Below are 22,938 nucleotides of genomic sequence, written 5' to 3'. Positions count from 1 at the left end.
GAGAGAAAAAATAATAAATAAAATAAATTAAAAGCTAAAACTTATTTCTCCTTTGTGTACACTTATGGACATGGTTTCAGTATTATCTTAGATTAGGAGAATTTCTAGGGTTTATTATATGCAGGTTTTTAGTTCTAGGAGTAAAGGTACTCGAACTGTCCTTGTTGATGCCCCCTTGGGCTGTCAACCCTCAATCCTAGTCCATTACAGACTTAAGCAGATCGAGTTCAATTCGAGGGGGCACATTTCTCTATGCCTGACACGGAGAATAAATTCTCACAAAGACGTCGCTTTCACTCCCACTTAAAAAGGAACAAGCTTGATTAGAAAGCTTATGTTATGCAATGCAAGTGTTGTGTGTGAGGAGAAATATTCAAACCTCTGACAAACAAATAAAATAATTAATACTTGAATAAAATAAATAAATAAAAAATATTAATAAAATAATAAAAATAGTAAGTAATAAAAAATTTGAAAGAAAAGAATTAAAAATTAAATATATGAATTTTTAATTTCTAACTGATAGAGACAATTTACAATTGATTTTAAAATTTAACTTGTCCCCAGCGGAGTCGCCAAGCTGTCGTAACCGGTTTTCGTCCGGGCACGAAATATTTATTTGGCGGGAAAAGTGATGTGAATAAATGGTTTTTAAAATAAATTTGGGAATCGCCATCGGCCTTTTGGGTCAGGTAGGTCGAATACCTAAAAATTATCTTTTAAAAGAGTTTTTAAGAAAACATCAGTTAAAAGATGAACTGATCTGCGTTTATAACAAAAAATTCTTTCTTTTTAATAATAAAAAGGGATTCGTGGTCGGTTACGTTTAGGGAAGGATTAGCACCCCTACAACGCCCAAAATTGGTACTTTTTAATTATACATTGTCTCTATTATTAGAAATTTAAGAATTCAAAGATATATTTAATTCATAATTATGTTATTTCAAATAATTTTAAGAAAATATATTAATATGTATAAATAAGATATTTATTTATTTAGAAATATCAGAAAAGGGCTTCTAGGTACCTTAAGACAGCTCTTTTCTTCGATATTAATAAAAATAAATATTAAAATTTTAATAATTTAAATAAAACTAAATTATAATTTTTATAATGTTTAATTATTTAAAATACCAGAATAGGACATCCAGTTGTTTTAAGACTACCATTTTCTTTGATATTGAAAATAAATAAACATTATTATTTAAAAGAATATAGGTATATATTTATATGAATAAGATAATAATAATAAAATAATTATGAAAACAATAATTTAAACATATAAAATTAAAATATAAATAAACAATGAGTAAAATAAATAAAATTAAAATTAAATATAAAAAGTAATAAAACTTATAATTAAAATTGGTGACTAAATTATGGCATATCAAGATTAAAAGCTCTAGTTTGAAATATTATGAAAACTAGGTGTTACTAATGTAATTAATCCTTAATTAATTAATTAGAGGTCAAAATAAAAATTATTAAAGTTGTAAGGACTAAATACGGTATTTACCCTAAATATATATAAATATACAGGCTAGGACTAAATTATAAACTAAATAAAATCGAAAGACCGAATTAAAAGGTTCAAGATTTGATTTCAGTGACCAAAATGAAAAGTTACAAAATGTGGTGGCAGCGGGTATAATTTACCCACGCGAGAAATTACAGATATACCCGTCCCCCAAAACAGCGTCGTTTGGGAAGGGTTTAAAAATCCCAAAAGGCCGGCCCTTAAGGGCCAGCTTCTCATTTTCATCTTTCCTCTTCTCTCTCTATCTAAGAGAGAAGAAAAACTCTCTCGCCTCTTTCTTCAATCCTCCAAACGGAGGTTGGCCGACCACCGGCTGATAGCCATACTCCGGCACCGACACCACCGCCGGCCACCACCCACGGTGGTCGAATATGCAAAAACACCCTAATCTTAAAGATCTACTTGCCACGAACCTGAATCTAGTCTCCTTTTATCCTAAAAACCCTTAGATTTTCTTAAATCTAAGAAAATACCTTCGGTATTTTCGGTTCTCCGTCAAGATGAGAAGGCTCCGATGATCGCGTGTCTCTATTGGTAAGCTTCTCTCCTTTTTCTTTCCTACTGTTTTATGGATTTTGATGGTTGTTGTGTTATTTTTCTATGGCTTCTTCCTTCTTGTTTTTTTCAGGTTCGGTTGATGGCTTTATAGCCATCACCGACGCTTGTCTCGGACCGGGTAAAAGGGTTGTAGTTTGGTGAGTCACCAAACTATAGTGGTGACTCACCGTAGCCCTCAACATGGACGTTCTCTTCAATTCTTCTGGAGGCTTCGTTGAGGCGGCGGTGTCGTGGCTACAGCGGGGTGGAACACCTGGTAGAGGCGTCGGCTGCTGCTGGAGACTATTGGAATTACCAGAGGCGGCTGGAAGCTGAACCGTTGGCTGGGGCGGCTGTTTGTTGGCGTCTGGAAACTCTTGAGATGGCGGCGGCTGGGACGTGGCCCTAGGGTTATGATACCCTAGGGTTTTATCTGGAGGCTTCTGGACCGTTGGATTTGACCAGATCCAACGGCTGAGGTTGAGGCGGCTGGGATGAAGATGCAAGAAACCCTAGAGTTTAGGGTTACTGTTGGGTCTCCACTTGGGCTTGAACTGGGCTTCAGGATCTGGGCCTTTTTGTTGGGCTTCTGATGTAATTTGTAATATATATATATTTTTAATAATAATAATAATAATATATTATATTAATAATAATTATAATTATTATTATGAAAAAAAATTAATGTCTACAGTTTACATTGTAAATTTACCTTTTAATTTAAAATAATAGGTTTCGAAATTTTAAGTATCAATATTTTATATATGCATATGTGTATCGATACATTTTGCGTGCAAATTGTTTGAAAATCATATTGGAATAGAAGTATTGATACTTATATAGACAATATCGATACTTGGTATTTACGCCTATTTATATTTAATCGATATCATTCACCAAGTGTCGATACTTTTGTGTAAGTTATCGATACTTTCGAGACGTTTTCCTTTTTTTATTTTTTTCAATTCCTAGAGTATCGATACTGTAGACACATGTTTTTGTCTAGGTTTTCATTTTATCATTATTATTATTATTATTATTACAACAGATTTTACATTTTTTTTGCAGTTCTAATTTCAAAGCCCAACAGCCAACTTAAACCTAGACCCAGTTGCAACCAACTGACCCAAAGCCCAAGATCCGACCCGATTACGGCTTACCCGACCTGATTCAGTTAGGGTTTCAAAACCCTAGCTCCTAGCTAGCCACCGCCACCTTCAGCAGAAGATAGACCGTTCGCCTGGCGCGTGAACTTCGCCGGGTGCCTCCCCAGTCGCGTAAGCTGCCGCCAAAAGCTCCCCGAGCCGTTGTCATCATCAATAGTAACAAAAAAATACCAAATCATAAAAAAAAATAAGAAAATCCAAACCCTATTAAAAATAGGTTAAATCCCTTTTTTTCAGGATTTAACCTACCAAAAATCAGAGATGACATGCCCTATTCTAGATCTCATCATTTCATTAGAAAGAAATCAACCAAAACATACCATAAAGCAATAGGAGAATGAAAGAAAAAAGGGAGCAGAAGATTTCAAACAAAAAAAGGGATTCAAACTAGAAAAAAGACAAGAAAAGAGGGAGGTTGGGGGAATCATAAAAGGGGGAAATTAGAGAGCAAAGAAAAACCACTGAAAATAAAAAAGGAAGGAAAAGAGATTACCCGTTGTTCTTGACGGAATCGTGATTTCCATCAAGCCAAAAAGCTTCAATTTTTGAAGGTAAACACTAAACTTATTTTAGATATAGGGTAAAGGGTTGTGTTTTAAGAGGTTTAGGCTTGATTTTAGACTAGTGGGCGAGGAGGGGGTTTCGTTTGGGACTATTTTATCCTTTGATTGGCACCAGCCCACAGTGCCGTGGCAGCGTGGGGATGTTGTAGGGATTTCTACCTTTGTTTCCCAAGGAGTTGGCTAAAAGGGGGTATGAAATGAATATTAGGGTTTCAAATGACCCATAAAGGGGATTATATCAAATCCCTAATGCGACACCGTATTGTTTGAAGGGAAAGGGGGTCATACGATTAGATCTTGGTCCAATAGCATGAAGAGGGTCTCTATTTTGTAACTTTTGCGTTTTAGTCACTAAATGGAATTTAATTCCTTTTATTTCAAGCCCCTGTTTATTCGTTCTTCTATTTTAATCCTCGTTTGTAACTGCTGTATTTATGAAAATATTTGACTTTGGTAATAATATTCATGCAACTTCACATTTTAGTCCATGTTTGTTTGTATTTATTATTTATGGTGTTTTTTTACTTCGGCTACAATGTTTATGTAACACTCATTTTGGTCTTTAAATAATGTTCAGAAGATAAAGACTTAAATTCTATAGGTTTAATTTTATTTTAAATCACTACCTGTTAATTCTGAAACATCAATGTTCGTGGGCTTATTACATATTTAGACTTTCTTTTTTTATGGTTTGGTCTTATCCTTAGTTTTACTTTAGTCTTTATTATTAGGTTTATTATAATTTGATTCTCTCAAAATATTGTTTTGTGTTCTTTTGTAGAGTGCTTGCGTTTGTTTATATTTCTTGTTTGTTGTTTGTATCTATGATATTATATTTGCATGCATATATTTATTTTACAATTGTCGACCCTAATATATATTTATATCCATGTATAGGATACAAATTCAGTTTGATCTCATTTATTTATTTAATGTTTTATTACTTACCTGATTCTAATATTTTGAAAATATTTTATCCTTTATATTTTTTATTATGCGTATACGTACATTTTTATAAATATTTTAATATATATTTTATGTTGTTTTATCCATTTATGAATATATGTTAACTTGTTGTTCGAATATTTTCAAGAACTTTATTTGTAGAACGGGCGTGGGAAGTGTCACTTTATAGAAGTGCTGCAATTTGATATGATGTTCAAACAAAATATGAACTTAAAGCGCGAATCCTTTTTTTATGAATTTATAAAAATCATTATATTTTTATTTTATTTTATTTATTCTATTCTATTTTGTTTTTATTTTATTTTCATAGTGTTTAATATTAAAATTTTATTTTTTCATATTTAATGTTAGTATTAATGATGTACGTTTTAGAAAAATAAATCATGATGTATTCTATGCAAGTTTTCAATATTAACAATTTTTTATTAATTTAAAGATATAATATTATTTACAGCTAAGAAATATGTAAGAAAGCTTTCCTGATGGAAGATTGTGAATCTCAATATTTCTTGTCAAGTTAAATAATTTTTTTAATTAATCAATTCAAAGCAAATTAATTAAACTTCAATAAATGAATCATACTTTAAATATCAATTCGAATGTCATTTTCCACCATTACGACAACGTGTAAGCGATTAAGTACCAATTTTTTGGCGTTGTGGGGTGCTTATCATTCCCCACGCGTAATCGACTCCCAAACCCATTAAATTGAATCTTTGATAACGCATACCGATTTTTGTCTAAAAAATGATTTTTCTTAAATTGTTTTAAAATATGTTTTTTAGGTATTCGGCCTACCTAACCTAAAGGTCAATGGCGACTCCTATTCAATTTAATTCAAAATCGTCAATTTTTCAAAATAAAGTCATAATTATTTTTAAACTTAATTGTTTTTAAAAAAATTGTTATGACAGATACTATATATACTTATAAAAGTATCAATACTTTCAACAATTACGGTAGCGCTTTACCGGTTTTGTCAAATTAAAACCGGTTTTGTCAAATTTCAACATGTTATATTGTCATGTATTGATATATGTTTCTAAGGTATCAATATTTTGTAAGTGCTATTATTCAATTCTTTTCAATTCCTAAAGTAACTATACTTTGGTACACATACTTATAAAAGTATCGATACTGTCAACACCTCTGGTAATTCTTTACTAGTTTTGTCAAATTGAAACCAATTTTGAAAAAAATTAAACCTGTTATATTGTCATGTATCGATACATGTGTGTAAGGTATCAATATTTTATAGGTGCTTTTATTACAATTCTTTTAAATTATTAAAGTACCGATATTTTTATATATATATTTATAAATGTATCGATACATGTATACTTTTAACCGATTTTCTTCACTTTCTTATATATTGCTATGTATATCGATACTTCTGTGCAAGGTATCGATACCTACCGATAAACAAAGTTTGTCGGTTGCCAAATTTTTTAATATTTCTTTATATTTTTCACCTACAATAATATTATTAATTAATATTTCTGGTAACGCTTAACCGACTTTATTAAATATCTTATTAAATTTTTGATCTCACCGTTTCTTAACGGTATATTAATCAGTCTTTTTATATACAAACCCAGCATCCCAAATCTGAAATTTCAAAGGTCAATTTATATACAAACCCAGCATCCCAAATCTGAAATTTCAAAGGTCAACAAATTTGCTATAGGAAATTGAAAAATTTCCAGACGCGTGATGGTCAAATCAAACAAATATTTATGTCGATCCTTTATCCCACCTACTAGGTTGTCTTTTAAAGGCTGATCTTTCTTTCACGTTTAAAATCTTGACTTTCTTAATAATATAACCGACAACATAGTAGAGACAAGCCGACAAGCGAGTTGACAGATATTTCTAGCACTAGCAGCCTCCATTTGGATTTTTTTTATCGAGTTTGTTAGATTAACGTTACCCCACCATAATTATATCTTAAAAAATTAACCCAACTTATCGTACTTTTAGTTATAAAAGAGGTAAACTACTCTCAAGTTCACTAACTTGTAGAATCAAATCAAATTATTGAGGCAATAGATACAAATATTATTTAGTGGTTAGACGTGACAATATCTCTAAGACTTAGATTCGAGCCTCTTTAACCTTATCATTGTTTTTTTTTTAAATTTTTAATAAGATTAAATATAGAGTTATTTTTACCTTAAGATCAAATTGATAAAATACTTGCATAATAAAAATCAAATGAGTTATTATTCTAATAATGTCTAAATTAATAGAAATATAAAAGTAATAAGATGATATACAGTTCAAGTGGAAAAGATGACCGCAATAGTTCATTGTTTATGAACTTGGAAACACTACTTGCTAAGTTCCAAGTTCATGTTATTTATAGATAATGGTGCGAATAGCTACTTTCTAATACATACATAACTCTCCTAGACAAGTTCGACTATATGTGTTATTATCTTACTTATAATCAAATTGATAATATATGAAAGTAATAAAGATAATATGTATTATTATATAATTTTGCTTAGTTATAATGTAAAAAAATTTACTTAATTTTATAACATAAATTCCAGTTACAGTAACTGCTCGATGATTTTATTAAAATCAAATTTAAAAATTTAATGATTTAATTAATGAAATAGAATGAATCTTATAATTTAATAAATTTTAATATAATTTATCTTATAAAGATGATATTAAAATTTTGGGTAAAATATACCTACGACCCTCTATTAAAAAGTGTTACTTTATTGAATTTTTCGACAATTAAAAGTTATAAAATAGTACTTTGACTATAGGGTGTTCATTTATTGATTTTGCTGACTATTAAAAGTTATAAAATAATCATCTGACTATTCATATGTTCTAAACTCGTCATTTTTTGTTAAAAGTGATGATAGTCTAAGCTGGACGTTAACTTGTTGGTTAAGATATGACAGTCATTTGAGATTTTAGGATCATATTTATCATATCATAATTAACAAATTAACGTCCAACTCAGTTTACATTAATTTTTGAATAGAAAAGGATGAGTTTGAAACATATGAATAATCGTATGATCATTTTATAACTTTTAATAGTCATGAGACTTAATAAAATAATACCCCATAATCAAGGGATCATATAATTTTTAATAGTAAAAAAGGCTTAATAAAGCAATGTACTAGGACCATTTGTATCTTTTTCCCTAAAAGTTTTATACAACCTACATAGATAGACAGATGCATGATATTATGTTAGTGGACGAATTTGAACTTATAAAATTTTAAGGGACAAACTTAAACATATAAAATTTTAAGAGACGAAAATATATTTTCAAGAAAAATACATAAAAGAAAATTTAAAATACATATTAATTTTAAAATTTTAAGAAGACAACTATGCACCGATCACCTCTAAGTCCATCATTAGCAAGCTATTGACGCACCATAATGATTACAACCTAATGTTACGTCGATTATTTTGGATTGTAAATCTTTCGCGCCTAGTCGAAGTCAATATTGTGGATAATAACAAATAATTGAAGCAAATACTGTGTATGACATAAAGATGGTCTTTAATGCATAATATTGACAGATGATTACGAGTCTGGACATCTTTGTATAAAATCAACATCAATAACAAGTTGCATGGGGAAAATGTTCTTTTTCTCTTTTTTCTTTAAATAAATAAACTTCAATTAAATCATAATAAATTTAATATAATAAATTTAAAAGGGATTTTTGTATGACTTTTTCATTCTTAATCATATAAATGTTTTCTTTTCTTTTTCCCTTTGAGATTTTTGTATGACTTATTAAAAGATAAAAACATATGTCGTGACTTTTCTCATCTTAATCATATTAAATTTCCTTTTTGTAAAAAAAAATAAGACCAAATTAATACATAATATATAAATAATGAAGATCAAATATATAAATATATTAACCTAATTAACACATGACTAATTAGATTGAAATTTTCTAATAATTAAATATTCACAAGTTTAATTTACTATAATTTTTAATGGTGACTTGTATATCACAAGGAAACTGCACATGCAACCGGTACTAAGTTAAAATATTATAAAACAAGGGAAGCTATGATATAATGCATTATTTTTAATATCTTCAACATACGTAGGCTGAAAGCTGACTTTTTCCATGGTCCAATTGGGCGTGTAATGAATCAAATCCCAACTAATACATGAAAATGAAATTATTTTTTAATATGCGCTTTGGAAGATTCTTTCTCTTTTCCTATTTCCCTCCGAGCAAAGGAACCGAGCTTTCTTCTCTATAAATGGTTGGATTTCATGACCCAAAACACACAGACAAGAAAAACAGGGACGATCCAAGAACACATTGGAAAGATCAAAATGAGTTTACTGAAGCTAAGTTTTTTGGGGGTTTTATTTCTGAGCACTTTGTTCCTCTGCAGTGCCGATGTGCATCGCTATGAATTCTTCGTGAGTGTCTCTTTCCTTTGACCTACTCTTAAATATAGCTTTATCACTATGGATTCGTAAAAGGACTTAAAATTATTGCAGGTGCGAGAGGCAAACTTTACGAAGCTATGCGACACAACGCCAATGCTGGTCGTAAACGACAGTTATCCAGGACCTGAGATTCGTGTTCACAGAGGTGATACTGTCTTCGTTAATGTTCATAATCAAGGCAACTATGGTTTCACCATTCACTGGTAATTGTCCTTTTCTTTTTCAAATGGTAATTTCCTGAAGAATCGAAATAACAAGTGATTAAATTAATTATGTTGCTGCAGGCACGGTGTGAAACAACCAAGAAATCCATGGTCCGATGGTCCCGAATTCATAACTCAATGCCCAATCCAACCGGGAACCAACTTCACGTACGAAGTCATATTGTCGGATGAAATAGGAACCCTTTGGTGGCATGCACACAGTGACTGGACTCGCGGTTCCGTCCAGGGAGCCTTTATCATTTTACCAGCCGAGCACGAAACTTATCCGTTTCCGACCCCGGATGCCGATCAAACAATCATGCTTCGTAAGCATATCTTTCAACTTTTCGCTCGGTGTTGTTTCTAAAATTATTACATCAATCTTTATCTGATTGTTCTTTTTTAAATTGTATTCACAGAAACATGGTACAATGAAGACTACAAGCAAATGATTGATGCAGCAGTTGCAGCGGGTACCACTCCTCGCCAACCAGATGCCTACGCCATCAACGGACACTTAGGTGACACAACCGCTTGCAACGGTACGCTCTAGCATTACTGAATCCAGATCAAGTTATTTATATTGATCCACTCTATAATTTTTTTCTAAATTCATCACTGGTTGTAGATACAATATTTCGTATGCAAGTTAATTATGGGAGTACATACCTTCTCCGCATCATCAACGCTGGAATGAATGAACCAAAATTCTTCTCCATCGCGAATCACACCCTCACACTCGTGGCCCAAGATGCGTCCTACGTTAGAAGGTTAATGAGCAACTATATAATGATCAACCCAGGACAAACCATGGATGTTTTAGTCGTTGCCAACCAAAACGCCGGCCGATATTACATGGCTACTAGGCCTTTCTCTGATTCCTCGGCTGTGCCTGTTGACTTCATTACTACTGGAGTTTTTGAATATGCAAACAGTGCGGCTGGATTGAATGCTTCCATGGTAACACTGCCAGCATTGAACGATACGGATGCTACCAACAGATTCATCAGCCGAATTAGGAATACGAGGGTTCCCCAGAATCCACCATTGAACGTGCCGGCGAATTCCAGAATCAACAGACGAGTCTACATTGCAATCGCCACAAACACCTTGCCAGGTTGCGACACCCCACAATGTGTTGTACCAAATAGACTTGCTGCAAGTTTGAACAATGTCAGCTTTGTTCTGCCGCGTACTGCTGACATCCTCCAGGCATACTATAATATGTATGTAGGCATAGTTATAGCAAATTTGGTAATTTCATAATTTCATTAACTGTGGCTAATTCTTATAAATTATTGTTAACAATCCAGGAGCATCAATGGTGTTTATACCGAAGACTTTCCCCTGAATCCACCAGAATTCTATGATTTCACCGGCAACGTAACTAATACAGTGAATAGGAATGCTACTTCAGGGACGAGGGCTGTTGTGCTAAATTATGGCGACGCAGTAGAGATTGTTTTGCAAGCAACCCAGGTTGGTGGCGGTGGAGGTCACCCGATCCATTTGCATGGTTTTAGCTTTTATTGGGTGGGAACCGGTACTGGAAATTTCAACAATCAGACTGACCCGAGGACCTACAACTTGGTTGACCCACCGCTCGTTAACACCGTCCACGTTCCTGCTAGAGGATGGGTTGCCGTCAGATTCTTTGCAAACAATCCTGGTAAGTTTTCATTTACAAAATCCACATTTCTTATAACCGATGACCTAATCAAATTAATTGAGATGAATGATATGTATTTTCAGGCGTATGGTTTATGCATTGCCATTTCGAGAGGCATAGCAGCTGGGGAATGGACACCGTCTTCATCGTTAGGAACGGAAACACCAGGAGAACAAGCCTGCTCCCTCCCCCACCTGGCATGCCACGTTGTACCTAGAAGTACAAGCATATAATCAATTTATTATTAATAAATCGTGGACCTATAGTTTTTAATAAACGAATTTATTTGAAATATTGCTGATAAATTGTATAATTCTTTTTAAGGAAGATTTAGTTTTAAAGTGTAATTGTTTTAATTATGAATTAATCTTTTTTTTCTTTTACTTTTATATATGTACTGATCTTATTTAATTAAAAGCATATGCCATTTGTGTTTTTAAGACAGCTATTTTCACATAAAAATAATATAGAATAGTATTTAATATTTATTATAACACATCCTCAATCAATCCGTAATATTAGTAAATGTTAAAAAAATAAAAAAAAATTATATTTTCAATTTATAATATATATTAGTTGCTTAGTTCTTAATACTCGTATTTCTAGCCGGGGAAGATTAAATTAAAATTCATTGACCATGAGCCACAAAGTAGAGACATGAGCTAAGAAAAAAGCAATGAATTGATTTCCACACGTTTTGATCATGACTTGGTCTCCAATCTAAAACTTTATCTTCGTCGGTCTATGATAAATTTAGTTTCTTCCCCGAAGTCCTGCTCTGATCATTTTTTTATATCATAATATAATAAAGTATTCATCAACTAAAGAAACCTAATTATGATAAAACATATATAAAACAATTTTCATTTTCTATAAGAAATTGAAAAAAAATCATTAAATAAAAATTTCTTTGACAACTATTAATCATTGACTTACAATCGGTTTGATTATGTTAATAAAATTAAACATTTTAAATTACACAATCTAATAAAAATCATCAAAATATAAATTAAATATACATTTTAATTTTAATATAAATTAGAAAAATATTAATTAAATTTAAAAACTCAATTCTATGATTATATGTATGAAATTATAAAAATAAATATGACAAAATAAATTAAGTTTAAAAATATAAATTGATTTTTGTTTTAAAGATTAGATTAATTACGGTTTGATATATATATATATATATATAACACTCAATTAAAATCCAACTATTAGAATTGTGTGGTTTAGGTGCTCTTTTACTCTCCATTTAGTCCAGGTTTGCATCTTCATTTAACCACATTTATTTCTTTTTCTGTCAATCACTATATTATAAGATATATAAAAAATATTATAATACATTTGTTAAGTGTTGGATATGACATTTAGGTGCCCTCATATTCCCCCAAATTCTGAGGTTTGATCCATTTTAAAGTCAGTCTTCTTCAATTTTTGTTCATCCAATCAAATAGTAACACATGTGTTATTATCTTATTAGAATATGCAAGTAATGAAGATCAAATGTATAATTATATCAATCTTGTTAATTGTCACATGTGTTCTTTTTTGGGATTTATTTAAATTATTTTAAGCCCTTGAATGTGTGTCCATTGAAAAGAATTAGTTTGATTAAATTATGAATTGATTCGGTTTCGATTGAGGACTAATTTGGTGAAGATTGAAAGTCTGGAGACTAAAGTGTGAACATTAGAAGTTTTTATGCTTAAGTGAAAGCAAGGAGAAAGTGGAAGGATTTTTATCATGATTAGACCATTAAACAATCGATTTTGATTTTTTAATTAATCTAGGGTAAATATAAGGGGCTAAACTCACGATATAATGCACGAAAAATAAATAATTCACGAAATAACGTTCTCGCAAGATTATTTGCTGAAATAGGGCGAAATCAACAGTGTGGCCGTAGGTCGCCATGCCTTCCGGGCGACCTACGACGTGGCTTCCGACATGGCTTCCGACGAGGGTCGTGTTCATTCTAGGTCGTGTGCACGAGGGTCGTGTGCATGGGAATGATCGTGTGCATGGGACATGCACAACCCAACCATAGGTCGCCATACACTCCCGGCGACCTCCTAGGTCTCCATGCACGCCCGACGACCTCCTAGGTCGCCATGCATGCCCGGCGACCTCCTAGGTCTCCATGCACGCCCGACGACATCCCCTGCTGCATGCTTGCCTACTCGCGACCTTGTCTTTGACCCCTACTCCATGCTGCATGGTCGCCTGCTCGCTGCATTATTGCAGCATAATTTTCGCTGCTTCATGCAACAATTATTGCTGCAATCCACGAGAATCAACGGCTCGTGATTCTTCAATTATTGGTGCATGGAAGCCGACCCTTTAATATATAGGGGGTATGATATGGGGTTAAGGAAGCATAAGAAAGAAAGGGAGAAGAGTGTCGAGAGAAAGGAAAGGAAGAAGAGGAAGAAGAAGAAAGAGAGTCCGGCAAGCAAACATCGAGGTAAATTTTCATTTTATTTAATTTAAATTAGTTTATTATTTTAAATTATTAGTTTGTTAGTTTAGGGTTAGGGTTAGTTTAGGGTTAGGGTAAAAATTTACTTAATTAGTTAGTTTGTAGTTAGTTATATATAAAAATATGTAATTAGTTTGTGTTACTTAAATAGTTAAGTTGCCATATGATTTGTTGAATTTATTTTATATAAAAAATTTGGTTAATTAGTTTTTTAGTAGTGAATTATAATTAAAAAATATTTTATTAGTTTAAGTTATATTAAAGAATAGTTTATTAGTTGAAGTTATATTAAAGAATAGTTTATTAGTTGTTTAAAGAAAATTCACGTTTAAGTTATATTTTAAAAAGTTTAGTTTATTACTTTATAAGTTTATTATATTATAAGTTATTATATTAAATTTTTTTGTTGGGTTGTAAATTAGTTAGTTAGTTAGTTACTTAACACTAGATTATATTAAATGATTTTTTAAATGCTGTTGTTTAATTTTTTTTACAGATTCATTCCAATGGCTGACCAAATTCCACTGCTGAGACTTGACAATGAACATATTTCAAGTCATTTGGGAATAATGGTGAAAAAATATTTGTTTAATGAATTATAATTAATAAATATTTGAATATTATTTTATGGTGATTGTGATAAATGTTTTACATTATTTAATTGTAGGAGGACGAGCAGCGAGTCCTTCGTCTTCGGCTACATAAAGTGCCCAAGCCACACAGATTGATAGAAGAAAACTTGCAGGAGGCTGGATTTTGGTATGTAACATTTGTGCGAGATTACAAAGTTGGTCCCAGGTTTGATCAGTGCCTTGATTGAGCGTTGGAGACCAGAAACGCACACGTTTCATTTGCCGTGTGGCGAATGTACGATAACTTTGGAGGATGTGGCATTGCAACTCGGGGTCCAAACAAATGGGATGCCAGTGGTAATGTCACATGAGTTTAATAATGTGGTACAACTTTGTAGCTTGTTTCTTGGGAAAAACGCCCGTACCACCAAAGTGTAAAGGGTGGCGTGTGAGGTTGTCATGGTTGAAGAATGAATTTCAGCTTCAACCAAATAGTACGGAGCACGAAATTATATATGCAACACGAGCATATATATTACAGTTGATTGGGGGTATTTTAATGCCGGATAAATCCGGTAGTTATGTTCACACTCAATATCTTCTTTTTTTAAGAAAATTTGAGAATAGTAGGCAATATAGCTGGGGATCGGCGATATTGGCGTTCTTGTATCGTGAGATGTGCAAGGCGTCATTAGTCATGAATGATAATAATACAGCAGAAATCGGTGGATGTCTATTGCTGCTACAGTCATGGGCTTGGCATAGACTTCCGTTTCTGACACCGATTAGTTGGACTGCGGTTGACTTTCCGCTTGCCGAAAGGTAATATGAATTCTCTATTTTAATATAAAATATTAATTATAAAATAAAAATGACCATATTTTTGTTTTGATTGATATACAGATGGAGGCATAAAATTGAAGGCACGGGGTTGGTGCACAACAACATTAAAGAGTTCAGGCTGAAGATCGACATTAAGGCAAAAAAGGAGGTATGTATAATCTGTTATTTTTAATTATTATTTAAATTAACTATATTATTTGATTTAAATAAATTTTATTGTTTTTGTAATTTTACAGTTTAATTGGAGACCATACATGAATGAAGAAATACTTGCGTTGATACCGCACGATATTTTAGATGGGTTTCAATATTGGTGTGTTGTTACACCATTGATCAATTTTGCGTTTGTTGAGATCCAATTTGGGGATAGAGTGTTGAGGCAATTCCACTTCCACCAACCTATTCCGCGGAGTCCATGGAATCATGACCTCCTCCAAATCTTAGATGGTCGTCGTCAGGTGAATTGGGTTGAGACGCATGACCAACTGCACAGATTTGATGGTCGTCGTAAAGAAAATGTTAATTGGGTTGAGAAGCATGCAACCTACATTAATGCTTGGAACAATAGGGCTTCATTCATGCCAACTCTTGACGACATTCAAGACGACGACTTTAATTTTGAGACTTCGGCTTACCTTGCTTATTTTTTGGATAATGGAAAGCCATTCTTGACAACAATTGTAGAGAGGCGACAATTTTTGAGGTTTAAGAAAAGATTTGGTAAAGCTGAATACTCTTTACCAAGTGGGAGTGGGAGTTCATCTCAACAACCTGAAGCGGAAATGACCGATGTGGATAATAGCGCACCACAACCGTTCGGCGATGCATACATACCAGAGTTTGTGCAGCCTGATGCATCCATCTACTCTCCCATGTTTTCGTCGACGTATGACTTTGAACACATGTCAGTTCAAATGCCCCCAACGAATGAGGAGGATGGGTACTATACTCCTGAGCAACCGCAACGGCCACAACGCATCAGACGTCCGCCCCAACATTATCATTCAACAACACCCCGACATCGGCAACAATTGTAAACTAGTTTATTAGTTGTTACAAATTTAATATTGAAATTAGACTAGTTTTTTCAAACCTTAACAAATTCGACATAATTATAATAAATCATTACTATCAAATCATTACTAAATCATTACTATCAAATCATTAAAAATTAATAATAATTTAATTATTACTAATCATTACTAAATCATTACTATCAAATCATTAAATATTAATAACAATTTCATTATTACTAATCATTACTAAATCATTACTTTCAAATCATTAAATATTAATAACAATTTCATTATTACTAATCATTATTAAATCATTTTTGTATATGTACTGATTTGATGGTCGTCGTCAGGTGAATTGGGTTGAGACGCATGACCAGCTGCACAGATTTGATGGTCGTCGTAAAGAAAATGTTAATTGGGTTGAGAAGCATGCAACCTACATTAATGCTTGGAACAATAGGGCATCATTCATGCCAACTCTTGACGACATTCAAGACGACGACTTTAATTTTGAGACTTCGGCTTACCTTGCTTATTTTTTGGATAATGGAAAGCCATTCTTGACAACAATTGTAGAGAGACGACAATTTTTGAGGTTTAAGAAAAGATTTGGTAAAGCTGAATACTCTCTACCAAGTGGGAGTGGGAGTTCATCTCAACAACCTGAAGCGGAAATGACCGATGTGGATAATAGCGCACCACAACCGTTCGGCGATGCATACATACCAGAGTTTGTGCAGCCTGATGCATCCATCTACTCTCCCATGTTTTCGTCGACGTATGACTTTGAACACATGTCAGTTCAAATGCCCCCAACGAATGAGGAGGATGGGTACTATACTCCTAAGCAACCGCAATGGCCACAACGCATCAGACGTCTGCCCCAACATTATCATTCAACAACACCCCGACATCGGCAACAATTGTAAACTAGTTTGTTATTTGTTACAAATTTAATATTGAAATTAGACTAGTTTTTTCAAACCTTAACAAATTCGACATATTTATAATAAATCATTACTATCAAATCATTACTAAATCATTACTATCAAATCATTAAAAATTAATAATAATTTAATTATTACTAGTCATTACTAAATCATTACTATCAAATCATTAAATATTAATAACAATTTCATTATTACTAATCATTACTAAATCATTACTTTCAAATCATTAAATATTAATAACAATTTCATTATTACTAATCATTATTAAATCATTACTATCAAATCATTAAAAATTAATAATAATTTCATTATTACTAATCATTACTATCAAATCATTAAATATTAATAACAATTTCATTATTACTAATCATTACTAAATCATTACTATCAAATCATTAAATATTAATAACAATTTCATTATTACTAATCATTACTAATTCATTACTATCAAATCATTAAATATTAATAACAATTTCATTATTACTAATCATTATTAAATCATTACTATCAAATCATTAAAAATTAATAATAATTTCATTATTACTAATCATTACTAAATCATTACTATCAAATCATTAAAAATTAATAATAATTTCATTATTACTAATCATTACTATCAAATCATTAAAAATTAATAATAATTTTATTATTACTAATCATTACTAATCATTAATATCAAATCATTAAATATTAATAATAATTTCATTATTACTAATTATTACTAAATCATTACTATCAAATCATTAAATATTAATAATAATTTCATCATTACTAATCATTACTAAATCTTATAAATACATAGAAATTCATAGAAATACATATATCATTACTAATGATGAGGCCTATATCTTGGTAAATTAGGACAATTGTTTTTTGAATGGCCTTCACCCCTACATAATCTGCATCTCTTTGCTTGACCTCTCTCTCTAGCATGGAAATCTATACTGGTATGAATTCGAGTGGACTCAGGTCGACCCTTCGGACTTCTGTGAAGCATTGGATTTGGTAGCCATTCATCATGATCTTTTTTGGGCCAATATGATTCATTCGGGATCTGTCTGAATGCATAGCTGTAGACATTTAATATCCTACGTAGGTGGAAGCATTCATCAACATAAGTGTATGCGCTTACACCAGCATACATACATGCAGCGACTGCATGAGCACATGGATATTTCCATGCCTGAAAACGACCACAATCACACCATTTGTGTCGTAAATCAACTCTAAATATTTGGTCTTCTCCTCCAACGTTACGGCGTATGCACGACACGACAAAAGTATGACCAACTCGGTCGAAATTATGAACAACCATTGATGTTGCCAATCGCTCATTTGCTTCCATTGATTCCACCACTGTAGGAGCCCAAGTTTGACCTCTATTTATGAGACTCTCAATTTCCTTACCTTTGTCCGACCAAACTTTAGCCAATCTAAAGTACGTCTCTTTCACCACACTCGCTATTGGGAGATGACGTGTACTTTTTAGTACCGAATTAATGGCCTCAGCAAGGTTTGTGGTCATATGTCCATATCTCTGACCTTCATCGTATGCTTGCGACCATTTTTCACGCGGTATTTTTGAAGCCCACTTCCAAACACGCTGATCATCGTAAAATACCTTCAAATTCTCCAATCTCTTGTCAAAATTTGGTCGACGTAGTTCGTATCCTGTTCCATAATATATTTTGTTAAACCTCAATTAAAAAAACCACGTAAAAAATGCATAAATATTGTAAATAAAACTTACCCATGCTGACTATCTCGCTACGAATATGTGCGTTATGAAACTGGTCGATATTATTCTTGCCAATATGACGGATACAAAATGTCGAATATGCATACGGAGGTATCCAACGACTTCCTGGTCGTTCAATTGTCGCCAAAATACCCGTTCCTCTATCGGATATCAAGCAAACTCCATCTTCACGAACGACATATTGACGTAGATTGGTCAGAAAGAAATCCCAAGCCTCTGTTGTCTCTCCCTCAACAATGGCGAATGCAATTGGGAAGATATTTCGCTCACCATCTTGAGCAACTGCCATCAAAAGTACATGCCTATATTGACCATACAGCCACGTACCATCTACTTGGATCATACGTTTGCAAAATGGAAATCCTTCAATACATGCCTTGAATGCCCAAAATAGTCTATGAAATATTTTCTTCCCTCGCATAAGTTGACCTTCTTCGTCATATGCGGGCATGGTTTGAGACTTCACTATGGTTCCTGGGATAAATCGCTTCATTGCTTGTAACAAATGTGGTAGCTCATTGTACGATGTATCCCAATCTCCATACGTCAGCTTCATCGCCTTCATCTTTACATTCCACACCTTGCCATATTTTACTTGATATCCAAATTGGCTTCGAATAGATGCAGCTAACACTGAACAAGATATCCTTGGATCATTTTCAACCATCACCTTCACGTATTCACATATTACATCGGAGTCCAATAGTCGGTGGTCTTGTTCGATGGAGTTTCGCAAACATGTGTGCGGACCATTGTACCTCGTGATGACCCAAACATCGTGCCTTTGATTTTTCGACACTCTGATCTTCCACTTGCACTCTGGGCCATATTTTACACACTTCGCGTATAGGGTTTTCTGGTTAGACTCTGCAACATGGATATCAACATGGCATTTGATGCAGTACTCTTTAATCGTCAGCGTAGCTTCATTTTTTCCTCTGAATTGCACCCCAACTGAAAATTCACCAGAATTATCGAATGATTCAGTCATTTGGTATGGAGGTAAATGTGGCATGTCTGGGAATTCAGGTGCCCTCATCGCATCATAGTCTATCTCGTACATGTGAGGAGTAGCTTCATACGGTGCCGGAACTTCATCAATTGCACCTCCACCAAAAATATTTTCGTTGTCGCCCAAAAACGGGTTCTTCGGTTTCTTCATCTTCGCTTGAATCATCGTGAATTTCTCCCCATCGATTTTTAGCGTCAATATCAACAACCAATTTCGGTATGTTTCTCGTCTCATACTCTGCTGTTGCAGATGTCCCCCCGACTTCATTTACACTTTCCAATAGTGCCATAAAACTGTTCGGGAACTTGTACGTCAGCTCTTCAAACTGACTATATAAAGCCATTTCAGATGGATTTCGAGCCACACCTCTTGATGACCCAGGAACATCACATATGTTACGCACATCAACAAATAACTCAATAACTGCTATATTGGTTGACTCATGTAATCCAACCATGGTTCCAATATCATCATCTTCTTCAAGTGGAACTGCAGCATATCTGACTGGGTTGGGGCATATCATAAACCTATACCTCAAACCATCAACTGCAGCTCGAATTTTTCTTTCTATCTCATGCTTCATTTCTATAAATGTGATGTCTTTTTTGAACATCATATTTATTGGTTTTTCAGACTGAAAAACTACTCCGACCTCATTTTCCATAATCTATCCATTATAATGGACAATCGTGAAAAAGTTGTTGCTCATTTTCTCTACAAATAAAAAAATAAATTAATTTAGATTAAAATATTAGATAAGATAATTTCATAAAACATTAAATCATTAAATATAATATAATATACTATTATATTAATGATCAAATAAAATTTGTTATTTAACTTAATTAATTGATTAATTACTAATATTATTAATAATAATTTAATAATTATTATTAATATAATGATTTGATATTTAATGATTTAATAATAATATGATTTAGTCATGATTACTAATAATTATTTATTATAAATATTTAATGATTTAGATTTGATACTAATCATTTAGTAATTATTACTAATAATCATGATTAGTTTGATAATATTTTTTATTTTTTAAAAATATCAAACAAATTTGTTAGGCAAAATATCGTGATAATGCGTTGGCCGGATTATTTCATTCAATTAATTTTTACTCCTTACTAATTTACACATACAATATAAATAAAACAAAATATTTTTTTTAAAACAACACTAAATATTTTTAAACACAATATTTTTTTAAACAAAAATTATCTCGCACAAATTAGTTTATATAATCTAATATAAACTTACTATCTAACTAATTTACACATACACAACAACAAAAAATAGACAACAAAAAATAATAAATTACTCACGTATTTATGCCTTCCTCCTTTCCTTTCTTTTCCTTCTTTGTTTCTTTATTCGAATCAATTTCAACATGGGCAAATGTTGTGGAATAATGCCCTGTATGTGTAAACCGTTTAATTTATTTAAACAGAAATAGCTCCCACAAATTAATTTTATATAATCTAATATATTATAATATAACTTAAACTAATAAACTATTTCTTTATTATAATATAACTTAGTTAAAATAACACACTAATTAAGCACTAATTAATTTTTTATAATATAACTTCAACTTCAATGAACAATATAATATATGTTTAAAGACACTAACAAATTAATTAATATTTTTTTATATTTAATAACTTAAACTAATAAACTAATTAACTAATTTTTATATATAATATAATATATAACTTAAACTAACAAACTAATAATTTATACTAACAAACTAATTAACTAGATTTTAGTTTTACCCTAAACCCTAAACTAACAAACTAATAATTTCATATAATAAACTAAATTAAACAATAAAAAATTACCTCACAAACTATGTTTGATCCTTTATCTTATTTTCTTCTTCTTCCTTTTCTTTCTCTCGGCAAAGTTTATATGTGCTTATGCTTATGCTCCTGGTTCTGGTTCTGCTTCTACCCTGAACCCCATATCATTTATATAAAGCAAAAAATCGTTGTACAGAGTCATTAAAATTTGACTATTGAATAAAATAATATTAGGATTGAATCGTATAACTATTGAGCATTGAAAGTTTTCAATTGAACAACAATATTTGCTGCATTTAACAGCTAAATTAACGCTGCAATCATACAGCTATGGATGCAACGCATGCAACTACGGATTCAGGAATCTCCCAGCTAGCTATGGATGCAACGCATGCATGAGTGATAGGGTTAAAGCTTGGTTGCGATGCAGGAATCTCCCCTACCATGTCGCTGGGACTCCATGGCGACCTACCATGTCGCCGGGACTCCATGGCGACCTACCATGTCGTCGCCGGACTCGCGACCTACCATGTCGCCGGGACTCCATGGCGACCTACCATGTCGAGACTCCATGGTGACCTACCATGTCGCCGGCCATGGCAACCTACGATAGAACCGATCCTTGGTCGCCCCGAGTGCCCCATGCATGAACCGATCCTTGGTGCATAGCCCATGCAGAGGTTTGCCGAGATCAGACCACGTGAACAAAGCGCAGCGCGACCTATCCCATGCCTCGTGCATGGCCCATGCATAGCACCAAAACAGCATCAACGAGCAACAGCGGGCAAAGAACCAAAGCAGAGGGAAAAGAATGATGGACGCCGGGCGTGCATGGCGACCTTATAGGACGCCGGGCGTGCATGGCGACCTATGCTGTCACTGTAGAATTTACCCCATTCGAGCAATTAATCTGGCCAGTGCATCATCTCGTAAAATATTTTTTTTGAATGCATTATGTCGTGAGTTTTGCCAAATATAAGGTAATATATGTTCAAATATAACTCTAAATCATTTGACGTTGAGTACTCACACCCTGTCATTATTGGCGCTCGAATCCAGAACCTCAAAGAAAACAATAAATCATTATTGCCCTATTTTGATTGACTTGATGTGTTGTTGATGGTCGGCTAAGGTGACTGTGACCAGCGGCGTTACTTTATTGATTATGTTGACTTTTAAAAGTTATAAAATGACCCTCCGACTATTCACATGTTCTAAGTTCGTCCTTTTTTGTTAAAAGTGATGATAGTCTAAGTTGGACGTTAACTTGTTGACTAAGATATGATAATCATTTGAGATTTTGGGATCATATTTATCATATCATGAAGTTAACGTTCAACTCAGATTGACATTAATTTTTGAATAGAAAAACATGAATTTGAAACAT

The 22,938-nt window shown here is 32.7% G+C and overlaps 2 protein-coding genes across 2 annotated transcripts in view; one reads left to right on the top strand and one right to left on the bottom strand.

Annotated features, from left to right (window-relative positions):
- Positions 1 to 22,938, bottom strand: part of LOC120217063 (laccase-14-like) — a 44,888-nt gene that overhangs the window by 16,102 nt on the left and 5,848 nt on the right. The window lies entirely within an intron of this gene.
- On the top strand, positions 9,031 to 11,392 carry LOC120217061 (laccase-14-like). Its single transcript, XM_039214283.1, has 7 exons — positions 9,031 to 9,198; positions 9,280 to 9,431; positions 9,513 to 9,757; positions 9,851 to 9,973; positions 10,060 to 10,657; positions 10,745 to 11,100; positions 11,184 to 11,392. Exons 1-7 carry the CDS (start codon positions 9,046 to 9,048, stop codon positions 11,315 to 11,317), a joined length of 1,761 nt encoding a protein of 586 aa, XP_039070214.1. The 5' UTR covers positions 9,031 to 9,045; the 3' UTR covers positions 11,318 to 11,392.

Source organism: Hibiscus syriacus, unplaced genomic scaffold (assembly GCF_006381635.1).
Source record: "Hibiscus syriacus cultivar Baekdansim isolate YM2019G1 unplaced genomic scaffold, ASM638163v2 tig00110177_pilon, whole genome shotgun sequence".
NCBI classification, from domain to species: domain Eukaryota; kingdom Viridiplantae; phylum Streptophyta; class Magnoliopsida; order Malvales; family Malvaceae; genus Hibiscus; species Hibiscus syriacus.
This window is presented reverse-complemented; position numbering and strand designations above follow the sequence as displayed.